Source organism: Acanthaster planci, linkage group LG13, assembly GCF_054643075.1.
Source record: "Acanthaster planci isolate LZ-2023a linkage group LG13, COTS_SCS, whole genome shotgun sequence".
Taxonomy (NCBI): Eukaryota; Metazoa; Echinodermata; class Asteroidea; order Valvatida; family Acanthasteridae; genus Acanthaster; species Acanthaster planci.
The window spans coordinates 14,955,702-14,969,359 of NC_141789.1; the positions used below are offsets into that span (position 1 = coordinate 14,955,702).

Here is a 13,658-nt window from a genome sequence, read left to right on the forward strand (position 1 = left end):
GAGGCTATGCATTCACCAACAAAATTGATGCCACGGCTCATCTGTGGCATATACTGTTTGTGTTGAGGGCACTGTGTAATATCCACACTGTCATCCAGGCCTGACCATAACACAATCACTCCTGCCACAGGAAGATTGCATTAAGGAACAAAATTGATTGTCAGTTCATTAATTACCAACCCCCGCCAGATTTAGCCTGACCTTTCCTGGATATACTTGCCCAGACTGATGCACCAGCCTCTCCCAGATGCCCTTTGATTGGCCAATTACTACCGGAGAGGGCAGGCTTTCCTTTTTCCCCTCAACAAAACGCAACCACTCAAAAAGCAAAATTAGTGAGATCTTAAAGGACATGCCCCCTTTCCTTTTTGGAGAGAATAACCATCAAACAAACTAGTAATGAGAAGGAGAGGTCGAGGCCATACTGGCTCAAGAGCTGAGGTTATTGCTAAGGTCAGCGGGACCCCGCTTTGGTATCAAGAGTTGCCAGCTTTCAGAAGTGTCAATGAGATTGTAGACACACAGGATTCACCGTATTTACATAGGTTAAAATCACCCGAGCTGTTTCCTGCTACTTCATATGTCAGAGGTGGAAGTCCTTAAAGAATTCTGACCTCAGAACTTTTAATGCCTAAGCCTGGTTTATTTTGATGTTGCATTTGAAACTGAAGCAGTACGTGTACATGAATCCATTATCTTGCAGTTAAACTCAAAACAAGGATTGAAGGAAGAGACTCTGACTATTGAAATTCAAACATAACAGAAGGCAGGTTGACACATCCATTTAGGCCTGAAGAAACAACAAAGCCATGACTTCAAGGCCGAGTACCAACGAGTCCTTCCACTGAAATACAAGTGACAGAAACCAGCTCAAGTACTCACCGTAAACTGGTCAACCAGAGCGAAATCTTTGTCAAGAAACACCAGGGTCCGATCAAAAGACTTGAGTGCCTCACTGTCTATTAAATTCCTGGAGCAAAATGTCAACGGTACAGATCAAAATGTTGTTAGCTACCAAATTGTCTTTTTATAATGTGAAGGCATATTTGTGCTTGTACAAGTACTCACACAGAGGGAGATAGTGGTATGCATGAACTTTCGTTCCATTCATTTTCATTCAAAGCATGATCATGTGTAAAAAAAATATGCATAAGTGCGAAAAAAAAGGGGAAGACTGTCATCCCCCAAAACATCACTGAACAACTCTGACATTCATGCTTCTTTTGTCAACACTGGGCATTTCCTGAACAAACAATGCCTTTTTTTTTTTTTTAACAATCTATTCCCATTTCAATGAGGAAAATGCTTTTGTCCTGCTCATTCCAACTTCTTGCGACCCAGCTACTGGTATGCGCCAGGACATGCAGTGCACATGTACACCTACAGGTACGTAAAGCAAAGTAGCGGTACCGTGTGTCGCTTGCATGGTGTTCATTGATTGTTACTTGTCCTACTTGATTGAAACAACTGGGTCACTCCTACAGTACACTGCATCTAATGTGATAGAAATGCCAACTCATGGCAAATAACTTTTGATTAAAACCATAATTTTAAAACGTACTGCTAGTAACATGTACTTAGCAGGTCCTAACTTTCTTTCATATTACAAAACTGAAATTGAACTCATTTTTTTAAGAGGACTGCGCAAACAGGCTAATATAATGTTGTGCTAAAAAGATCGGTACACCGGACATGATTGTGCTTGGTTTAGCTGGAGTTTACAAATGCTTCTGCCATTTGTGCCTAAGCCAACCTACCCTAGGCCATAGACCATTCTATGTGATGTGTACTTTCCATTGTCATTGTAAATTTGCCTAAATCAATTAACATTTGCAGACAAGTAGACTGCATAAAAAATGGCAACAAAGGAACGTGTACAGTTCAAAAGAAAACAAATTCAAATTAACAACTGTCCCTGCATACATGCACTGCATCTCCAGCAATCATCCTGACAGGAACTCGGCACGAGGACCTGTAAGAACTATCGACAGATGTGGCAAGGCAATTTGACAGCAGAAGGAAACAAGAGCAGGTGGAATGGAAAAAAAAAATAGTCGGCAGACCCACTACGAAGAAATTCATTTGTGTACTCACGTAGAAGGGGTGAAGTGAATGATGAGCTGGCTATGAAATGTCCGATTTCAAGTGCTGGACGCTTCAGAATCAATTTTTCCTTTCAGTATTTTTTTTAACATACAACATTTGTTTGTCAATGGCTTCTGAGGAACAGGTTTTCTTAGTATGTGTGCACATGTAATGTACGTTTTATGTTAAAATGATTTTAGTGTGTGTCCATACACTCATACAGCAATTGTATGATGTACATGTAGGGATCAAATGATTAAGGTTTTAACTGCCGATCCAATGTCTGAAGTTTTAATCGGAACATCGGGCGATGTCCGATCCAATCCTATGTTTTTACCAACAATAACTACATGTAAAAACGCAACCTTAACAGGATGTACATGTACTGTAGGCCTGCTCATAACAACACAAAAGTGCCAAAACCAGCGCACTCCCTTAAAATTTAAAATGTCAGTTTACACATTACCGATTACAGAATTAGTTTTTTGCCTTACTGTCACTGAGTTGAGAGAATTGTGCACATCACATCGCCGCTCACACGATATCGGTCGTGCTCCGTTGTATTCAAACTCAACGCATGTAGTGCATACACGTCTACATGTACAGGTGTACATGTACATGTAGAATAGACACACAGTACCTCCGACTGAATCATGGTTAGCCTTTAGTCAAGCCGAGCATGGCACCGATGCACCATGCTCGGCTCACGGCTTTGCCACTGTTATATGCATATACATATACATTGTACATATACATGTGCATTAGTAGGCCACAAATAATTTTGACTTACTGTACAAAAGCGTCGACATTGCCCATGCACTGCTCAAAATCTTTGCCGCCGACCTCTTGCATATGAATTGCTATTAGCTGAGGTTTCCATGTCTGTACTGACTGAAAAATAGAAGGAAAAAAACAGTAAGGTACTGAATGATCACACTGACAGAAGTGCTTTCTCTGTCTCCTCGTGGATTTTTATGAGAATGGAGGTTTGACGTTACTGTACCCGTAATTTGCTGGAAAGGTAAAAAAAACAGCAGTGATTGCAAGTTGAGGGGAAGATTTGGAAAGACCAAAAGTCAGACTGAAAACCTTTGTAAAAGCTCAAATACTAGACTGCTGAAAATATTTAAAAATCTTACTTGAACAGCGTCAGAGGATCTGTTGTACTCTCTTAGCCCAAAATGTCAGATATATGTAAATGTAAAAAAAAGAAGCCATTTGTACTTTTTCCAACGATCAGTGGAACAGAACGTCGTTGCAAAAAAAGTGAATCGTTTAACTCTAACTCCCTTGGGTGTATGTAAAATCATATTGAAATCAGAGGATTTCAAAGAAGACATCAAATAAGACATCAAAGAGCAAAATATTACAGTACTTCAATTGAATTTGAAAGCATCAGGCCTAAAATAAGAAACTAATTTAAGAGAAATAGCCTCAGACGGAGATGAAGTCAATTATTGGAAAACAGTCCTACATCAGGCAGGTTTATTACAAAAGTATTAGTTCAGGGTTAACATAATTTCACCAGTACCTTGAAGCATCCATTACTTAGGATACCACAAAGTGTCCCATTTACCAGTTTTTGCATGAATGTACCAATAAATGCACAGTGGTTCTTGGCTAGATACACTTCAATGTGAGCGAGTCACGAAAATAAAATGACAGTCGCTGCGACATGCCTGTATTAATACTTGATGAATAGCATCAGAGCAGCCCTGGAATATTAGCATCCCCTAAAGACAGCACGAACTCGCCGATATGTCTCTAGGGCTTCAGAGGAATATCAAATCTGAATGGGGACGTGAAAACTACCGTACTCTGCTCGTGAATCCATGAATGCACGGTGACAGAGAAGGAAAAGTTAAGTTTAATGAAGTCACACAGGGAAAAGTAATATTCTTCTCTTTGGATGGGTATAACTTGTTTCAGCTAAAAATATTGAAATTAAATTTAAAGAGAATGGTCTTTGTGTCTGTCACCAGCATTTTAATGCAGGTTGAATACGCACTGAATGACTGACGTGAGGTTATAAAAAAAGACAGGTAAGAACACAGAGCAAGAAACAGCTTAATAAAGTGACAGCAACGGTGGATGAATGAACAGTTTACAATGTGGCTGACTCTTCAAACCTTAACCTGGTATCTCTCACACCTGTGATCCATGTGTTTATACTGGTATCATAAAAATTTGTGCCATAAAACAACAAACTGTGACATGCATGAATGTATGCGACTAATTTTTTCAAAACACCTGCCAAGCCACAACATATATTTTTAATATATACACGCAAGGGGAATTTTTTTAATAATTTTTTGACAAAACTATGGGTACATGTAACACAAGCTTTTGTGCAGTGTACATCTACAATGTACATGTATTTGTCGGGAGCAATCGGTCGATCTGCGCGGCTCTTCTTTCTAATTCACGGCTTTAAAAATACAGAAGTAAAGTCAGAGATTTGGTGCTCGATCAACTGATAGTGCAATGTATTCCTGTGATCATATTGATCGATTGATAACGCTAAACATATTTTTTCTTTCCTTCTGAAAGAACACCTTTGGCATCCTGATGGGCCCACGTACGAATACTTGGAGTATAAATCTTGTACCTGTATGCTTATCATTTGGTTACCCAGGATAAGTGCATCATGGCAGTATGCACATACTGTCCACAACATCCTGAACTATCGTGGATAAAGGTCAATGACAGTGACAAGGAAAGTGTGTCATCATTGTTCTTTTTAGGCGTACACATCACCGTGCACCAATCCTTGCTTGGAATTGTGTTCACGATTGAACTTTGCTTGACCGCCACTCAGATTTCAGAGAAACCATGACTCACAGATTCTGCGCACATGTACATGTACCTTGAGTTCACTGTCCAACAGTGAAAGGATAAGCAGCTGGTATTCAGAGAAAAACAGAAAAGGAATCCTAACAAACAAACTGTCAATAATCATTATTGTTGTGGTTATCCACACATGTAGTTGTACCCGACTGTCAGAACAAACTTCACCTAAAGCTACTAAAAAGGATTGTCACTTCCCGAGGAACATTTATGAGATTAAAATTAAGATATGGGTATACTGAACCTTACACGTACTGTACGCCAGCCGAGTTAAATTTAACTACACATGTACATGTACATGATTATCTGTTGTAGGAAATACACATACATGTACATTTTTACATGTACAACCTTTGCCAGATGGCAGTATTTTTTTCAGGGTAAAGAAATTTCCCTCATCATTCATCCTGACTTGTTCTATCATTGAACAGAAACAAGATAGTAAGAAATGTAACACTTTGCAATCCAGATCCTAGTAATCCAGGCAATCCTGTCTGGATGGAGCAGATGTTACTCCTTACTGTGTGTGCTGATCACTGCCAATCCATCTTCAAGACAACCCCCTCCAGTGAACCTGTACAAACAGGGCTTTGAATCCACATAAAGAGGGATTGAGGGGCATACACACGTGAATCCTCAGGAAGAACAGCACTTTCATCCCTTTCCCCAGGTTCCAGAGTTTGGACTTAAATATTAACACGACATCCTCTATCATTCATTTACAGTCCAAAAGCGTTGAAAAGGTATATGTACATGTACATGTTTTCTTCACATTCATGGTCAAAATAATGACTAAATTAACAGTACCTTCATTTTCATTCAGCTACAACGTATGTTAAATCAGGTTTTTGATTTACAAGAATGAACTAAAGACTACAAAGCCAAACCAGACTTCTGTCCAGTACAGTTCCAGTAAATGCAGAATACGACTCCTACAAATACTGTGGTTTCATAGACAACTAAACTTTAACTTGACGGAATCAGATAAAGGGATGGAACTAATATAGTTTGGAGGAGATGCACCATAAACAGTGATGGTTTCTCGCTCGTGTGCGCTTGATTCCTTAGCAACCAGGCTGATAGGCAATAACACGGAGATCCTCATATCTCCAAAACTTGCTATTCAGGCCTGTCATCAATCACCAGATCTTCGGTGTTTGCCTCCAAGCAAGAAGGAAACAAATCAGAGAGAGTAAAGGAGGACGTTAGAGAGGAAGGGTTTTGTCTGTCTATATATCTGGGTAAATCACAAAACTGATTATTTCATGGAATAGATTTGTGGGCACAGTCCTTAGAGTCACAGGCCACATGAGGGAAATGAAGTTTGATGCCACTGTAAAATTGACAAGTTAATGCCATTGTCCCAATGAGGTAAATGTACGACCACAATGCGCAAGGATTTAAAAAAAACAGTAACATGTATGGAAACACATGCACTGCCAAAATATTGACCTAAGAAAAACACATTTTTTGGAAAGATACATGTACATTAAAGTGATGATTCCTGCATGTGTTATCAATTGACTTTGGATTTTGCTGGCCTGGTCAATATATAATTAAGTGATAACTGCAAATGTGCAGTGAATGTATACAGGGATGCAATCAATACTTTTTAATAACAAGAAACAATAATTTTAATTAATGCTGGTGTCTTACTGAAACTAATTTTCCATCATGCATTTCGTGAGTATGGAATTACATTCAGTGCAATCTTGTTGAAGTGCATATAGGGCACTGCAATGCAATGTTAGCGATGTGTATAAACTCGTTTTTTGCACATGCATGTGCTTGTTACTCGTACATTCAATTTTTTAATTATTCTCAATGGAAAGAAATATGTTTTAGCAGACCAGGCCAGAGTGGAGAGTGGACCAAATGCAACCAGACAATAACAAATTTCTAGATCTGTCTAGAATGCCTTGATCTGGGCAAGATGACTCTTGCCGAGGGCCCGTGGATGCATGATGAATGGCTATTGGGCACAGCTTATCAGCTACAAGAACCTGGCTAATGGCTCACATGTCCAAATGACACAATGGCCTACTCCCTGTATATGTCATCTATAATATTACTGCTTTCTTTGCTCCTCTTTCTATTCCATTTTTTCCACTTTACTTTCTGGATAGGATCATTCTCTCAGGATCCATTTTCTTTTTTTTCCTTCTTTTTTCCCTAGTCTGTCATACCAAGATGAAGAGAAATTTCAGACAGGGCACATTACTTACGCCCCTCATTGGCAATTACCAAAGATAAATGTGCCACTCCGGAAATACACTGGAATTTTTTTTTCAGTAGGTAGAAACACACAGGCATTCCGGACAACCGAATGATTTCATTTCTTCTAGAAAGGCTCGATAAATATATCACTTCCTAGCACTCAATTTCTGACCCACTTTGTCTTCAGAAAAAGCATGTATCCGGTACATGTGTGATACATACATGTACATGTACATCCAATGAAGTACATTCCTAGAGTACATGTACAAGCTCAGGGAATAGACATGTACAAAACGTCCACAAAAAGTGTACCACTTTTTACGTGTGTAAAAAGTTTTTATTTATTTGACATGAATATATCACCGGAATTGATTTCAAACTATTACAATTTGTTTGGCAGGTATTTTGCATTAATTTATCACTCTTTAGAAAATTAGAAAATGTGTTCTGAACTTACAAAATCACATGTCAGATGTGACAGGGACACACACACAAAAAATGGGCCCCCAATTTCTGGAAATACCCATATACTGACACTGGAAAATGCAACTGCAAAGTTAATTTACCTTTTAGAAATCAAGGGCAGGCTAAATGAAATTAACAAAGTGAAGTAAATCGGGTCAATTTGACACAAATGGAAAACAAGATTAGACAGCCTCAGTGCTCCAAAGAAAGTGAGTGATACAGGTCTCTGCAGGAAAGCCTTGTGACCAAGAGATGCCACATTTACTGTATGATGCAGAGAGCGAAGAGGTTACTGTAACTGACATTCTTTCAAGGCGAAAACCCAGGGTGCCCATGTAAATACACACAAGACAACAATTCTGAAAATCACTCTATAATGTAAATACAATTTACCATAAAACTTGGGACAGGATTGACGTACAAAGTAATCTTTGTTTTACCCTTTATGTATCGAATACTGTTCTTAATCCGCTTCAGGCGTAACAAAAGAGGACGTGTTTTTGGTACTCACCGCATAGGCATGCGTTTATAATGGGATCAATAGCGCGTTCGACGCGTAGCACGCTGAGAACGCGTAACAAGTTTATTCCTTAATGTATGATCTTTGCGTACACGCAAAACAAGTGCAAAAATCTGCTTGGAAAACTTACAACCATCTGTCTTTCTTTTGCCGCTTAGAGGTGCACTTCAACTCGGGCAGATACAGTTTGAAATTGCTGAACAGAGGCTGGAACGTTACAACTTATTCAAATTTTCTCTCTCCCTTAGAAAAATATACACTGTAGGCAGACTTTTTTTTCAGTGATGAATGTATAATTCACTCTGCTGTTTGATAGGTTAAAACTCTGTTTAAATTTGGACAAGAGTATCAAAACAGTGTCATCAATCACCCAAACTCTTTCCCGTTTAAACAGTTTGGTGTAAACACTTCACTTCCTCTCAATAAATCTCTGGAGAAAAAAAATTCTTTTCTTCCTCTAACCTTGCTGAATCTAAAAAGGTGTATATGTAGCATTCAGAAAATATCCAGCTACATGGAAATGTACGTGTATATATCTTAAACATTTGAATAAATAACTTAACAATCCAAGTCAGAATTATTCCTCTCATTACACGTGTACGCTGGGAAATCTCCCAGCATACAGTGTACGCAAAGCATAACAACGTACATGTATTCTGAGGAAAAAAAGTGAGTATCCCATTCACTTTTCCTGTCCAATCTACATGTACCTGGACTGTATCAAAAGACAAACTTCATTGTGTATAATGCATATGTGACGTGGGCTGCACTAAACTGTTTAGTGGAGCAGAAGAGGCTGAATATTTAATTCTTAAAATGCTACCTGGTAGATGTACGGGTACCGGTATGTGTGGAACTGTATTCTTCATACACAACAGCTCAGCCAGTGGATAATCATTCGAATAAAAGCACATGTATCAGTACCATAAAAACAGATGAATTTAAAACTCGTTAAAAATAATATACACACACAGGAAAATTTTCTTCCTGTAGAGGCCTAAATAAACATGTACAAGTACCGGTACAGTACAGGAAAAAATATTTCTGTCCGATGTGCAAAGAAAATTGAGGTATGAAGACATCAGTGTGGAACAAAATTACAGTATCTTTGTACGTGTATCCAGTACCAGTGCATGAACTGAATACATTTCATTGAACATGTACATGTGGTAGTGTGTACAGTTAATTTTTGCAGGTACTGCATGGACACATGTACATGTACACCTGCAATGGCACTGCACGGATGTAAATGTACATGTACATGTTGAATTAAACGCTTGAGAATCTTTCATCACTATTTGTAATGAGCCTACAATGTATGGTACCCGTAGATGTATTTTATACACAAAGCGGTCGATATCCATGATGCATAATCAGGCCTGGGCAAACCAGCGATATCCATGAATTATCAAAGCTTGGAAACGGGGTAAAATATAAATTTAATCAAGGCTGAAACGACTAACGAAAACATTTCATCACTTTCTACCTTAGTTCTTCTAGGAAGATGCCTGAAAAAAAAACTGATCAGGGTAATGGATTTATGACAACCTGACATTAAATTGGAAGAGGGCAAATTGTTTGCACTCACAACACGCATGCACATCACACTCGGCCAAAAATTGAATTCCTGCATCAGCTAAAAGCATTGAGGTGATATCGTGCTTGATGCCTTCGGGCTGAAGGCAAATGGCAAGGACACTAAATGGACGGATATTTGACAAGGCTCATAAACAACCTGTATTTGGTATTTCCGTCCAATGTGTGTTACCCTAAATTTTCCCAGTCCTGTATGTCTTCCTCCTTGGGTATATCTGCAAATGTGTCTGCGATCAGTTTGAAAAAGGAACAGAGACGGTCATGCTTATGGGCAGTGTTACAGCCAGCCATCTTTTAGTGCAGGACAATTAAGTAATGGCAACCGGAGTCTCGCAGGTCACAGCCGGGGGTCAAGGGGCCGCTTAAGGGGACTCAACATGTAGATCCCTTTTTCAGAGAGTTTTTCTTTCCAAATTGAAGAATTCAAATTTCTATAAATTTTTAAAAATATGAAATTTTCATAATGACTAATGTCTTTCCGGGGATTTTTATGCCAGTCGGTGGGCTGTTTCATCAAGCTTAGTGCCAGACGGTAGAACACTGTGGTGGAGATCCTCGACCGCTGCTAACCTGCATAGCTACGTGTATAACACTGCATATGAGGCCTAAGCCCTAAGTGTGTATGCAAGTGTCCTACTCACAGAGGCTCTTTTGGTGTAAACTCCACTTTGCTGGTTCACGAACAACTTTGAAACACATACATTACTGGCACGTTGCCACCAACAAAATGAACACTCCCCACCAATATACATGTACATGTAGCTCTTTTCAACCGATGAGGGGGTGCTTCTGCTCAAGGCGGACTCCCCTTATTACCCAGAATTCATCACAACTGACATACATATACATGTATAATGGTACTCCCAGACTTTTCTGAGGAATTTTAGTGGACTGAGGATTGAAGATCCTGGCCGATATTACTTTTAAAAAAATTACTTTTCCAATATGGCATGTTCCCAATACATGTACATGTACTTGAAAAAGGGGGAAGTCCCTTTTTTGTTTTTCATGCGTAACCATTTCCCAAGGAGTACATGTTTATGTACATACACATGTACCTTCTCCAGAAGTTTGATACACTGTACAGTGTACATGGATGTTAAAAGTCTGCAACTGTCATGACTGCATTGTGTGCATGTTACATGTACCGATATGAACAGGCCTCTCTTTTAATTCCATACACTTGTGCATGTACATGTACATACACTTTAGCTGACTGAAAACAAATTACATGTACCTCTAGTTGGAAATTTCACCCTAGCCTGAGGTACAAAATTTCCCTGCAAGATGTTCTGTAATTGCCTTGTACATGTAACACAACACTACCACCCCTACCACATCACGATATTTGAGTATATAAGGTATTACCTTCATGTACACAATCTACAGTGAATATTTCGTACATGTATGAGATTAGCAAGCCATTTTGGAAGGTTAAAAAGTAAGAACAGGCTCCATGTTAAGGAACTGTGATAGTTGACAGCTCTTCTTAAGTGGCTGCCATCATCCATTGACATGCACTCAGATGAGATAAGAGATGGCTGTTTGGGTTAACCATTACTGACTCTTTGAAGTGACAGACAAACAGGGATCGCGTTCCCTCTAACAAACACCATTTGCAGCACTTGCCGTCATTTAATGGAGCCCACTCGTGGACGAGACCATATATCCTCGGTAACCAGACCTCACTGATGAACGTGACTATTGTCTTGGTGAAACAGGAACAAACAGTGAATTACATAATTGGCCAAGTTCAGACAGCTGGGTCCAACTTCATAGCCCTGCTTAGCACACAATTGTACTGTATGACTCCCCGTATTTCCTGGAGACTGTAAGCAGTAAGCCTTGAAGGCATATTTGTTGAACGTACAAGTAGTACATGTAATTGACAAAATAATGGAAGTCTCTATGCATGTGTAACAATAAGCACAACCAGGCCAAGTATTCTGTGAAATTGGGCCCTGTTCTTGATGTGTGCAATGTCCGTCTTTAGCCAAGTCATTGACCAAGTTTAGATTGTCATTCTTGATGTATGTAGTGTCTTTTAGCCAACCCAATAGGCCAGGGCAGACATCCGGGACATTTGCAAAATGCCGAGTAGTAATGCATGCCAATGAAAACAACTGCTATGTGCGCACGTACAAACAGATCAAAGAAAAGATTGGGTAGCCTGATCCTCTATCTGGTTCATGCGCGCGTCACCATGGTTGCAGTTGTTTTCATCGGGGCACTGTGGTTGCTACCTGCCATTTTCCAAAAGTCCCAGATGTCCGCCCTGGCCTATGGAACAGGCCACATGCCAAGGACTTCTTCATTCTTAATTAACCCCCAAACCTTTAGCATTTTTGCTGGGAAATTTCTGAATCAGAAACGACTGGGCTCTAGGTTTAAAATCCACTGAATCATGCGCGCAACAAAACCAGGTGTTGGGTTTTGCCGTTTACTGTTTTCATGCTTTTAGTGAAAAAATTAGAACTGCCTCCTCACAACAGCAGTGTTCCTAATTGAAACCGACATGTTTTCAAATGCCATCTCAAGAATAGCAAGACACTTTGGAATGTACCTTACATGTACGGTATGGTACAAGCCTTCAGCTGCCTGTCAGCACATAGACATGTATATACTGACAAATTCCATCCCAGCCAGCAAGTACAGTAAATCTTGTTGTTGTGAAGCCGCTGGGACAAAATTGTATTACACACACTTTCACAATTTTCCCTTGCTTCACTTAAAGTAAAATGGCAAGACAAGTTGTTTTACTCTGCCCACTCAAGCATAAAAATCAACTTGTGCCACTGACATCTACAAGTACATGTACACTGTACATGTACCAAGGATGCATATTTTCACACGAAGAATGGATTGGGTTGGAGAGTAAAATAGCCAAATATTAAATTATCTGACCTTGAGCAAGGTTTCTTTTGTGGACTGTCATTTTCAGTTACTGAAAGGCCTTCACAGGCTGTCAACCATTCCATCACCCTCGGCATACATTTTGTGCACTCGTGAGAACAACTGAACATTTACAATCCCGGTATGTAAAGGAGAGATCTGCTACATGTTTTCTTCGCATAAAGCAGTTAAAATTTTGTAGCGGTAGGAAAACAAGGTGCATATTATTTACATGTATGCAGGTGCTTGTTTAATCCACTGTACCTACCGTATTGGTATCCATTATGTGGATACTGGATCCAAGGGTCCAATTACAGTATGAAATTTCAAGAGGTTTCAAAACTTCTAAACCCACTAGCCACATACATGTACATGTATATTTACACGTGCGTAATCAAACGATGCTTGAAAGGACTGACTGCTGAATTATAAGAGACCACCAGAAGTTTAATCATGCATGGAACATTCAGCATGATTAATGTTCATGTACATGTATGGTGTAACGAACAAATGCATTTATACAAATACCAGTGCCTACATGTACATGTATACCCGTACAGAATGCTTGTAAACTCAAGGTGTACTCTCAAAACTGAACTAAAACTAAATTTTGGATTAAGATTACTACTTTTTCAGAGGGGGGGGCAAAAAATGATCCTTACTCCCAAGATTTTTTATTTGAGATTTGGAAAACAGATTTCTTAAGTTAAAAACTGACTTACCTCGTAGAATTTCTGGAGCCAGCCCTTCAGCATGTGCTCCGGCTGTAAACCAAAGAGAGAGAAAAAAAAAGAGTATCACACTTCCAATCAAGCCAAGTTCCCTGAAATGTAAAGAAATTTGTACGATATACTGGTACACCCAGGCCTACACCGTACACTTCCTTGTGAACACCTGTAAAGTTTTCAGGTTATAGGCAATTAACATATTACATGTGCAGATGTAAACAGATCAAAAACTTTCCTTTTTCTACTCCAAGCATTCTGCTATGGCATTCATTAGAGTTACCATTACGTACATGTACATGAGAAGAAGC

General features: G+C 39.3%; 1 protein-coding gene across 6 annotated transcripts in view; it reads right to left on the minus strand.

Annotated features, from left to right (window-relative positions):
• The window catches only part of inpp5a (inositol polyphosphate-5-phosphatase A), a 46,704-nt gene that overhangs the window by 28,282 nt on the left and 4,764 nt on the right, over positions 1–13,658 (minus strand). For all 6 annotated transcript variants that reach the window (XR_002597520.2, XR_002597518.2, XR_002597519.2 and 3 more), the window contains exons 3-5: positions 13,345–13,386; positions 2,876–2,976; positions 883–970 (exon numbers count right to left, since the gene is read on the minus strand). Coding sequence is in view for 2 of the 6 variants with exons in the window: in XM_022224907.2 (XP_022080599.1) it covers positions 883–970; positions 2,876–2,976; positions 13,345–13,386 (231 nt within the window). In the remaining 4 variants the exon portion in view is untranslated. The remainder of the gene's footprint in view (positions 1–882; positions 971–2,875; positions 2,977–13,344; positions 13,387–13,658) is intronic.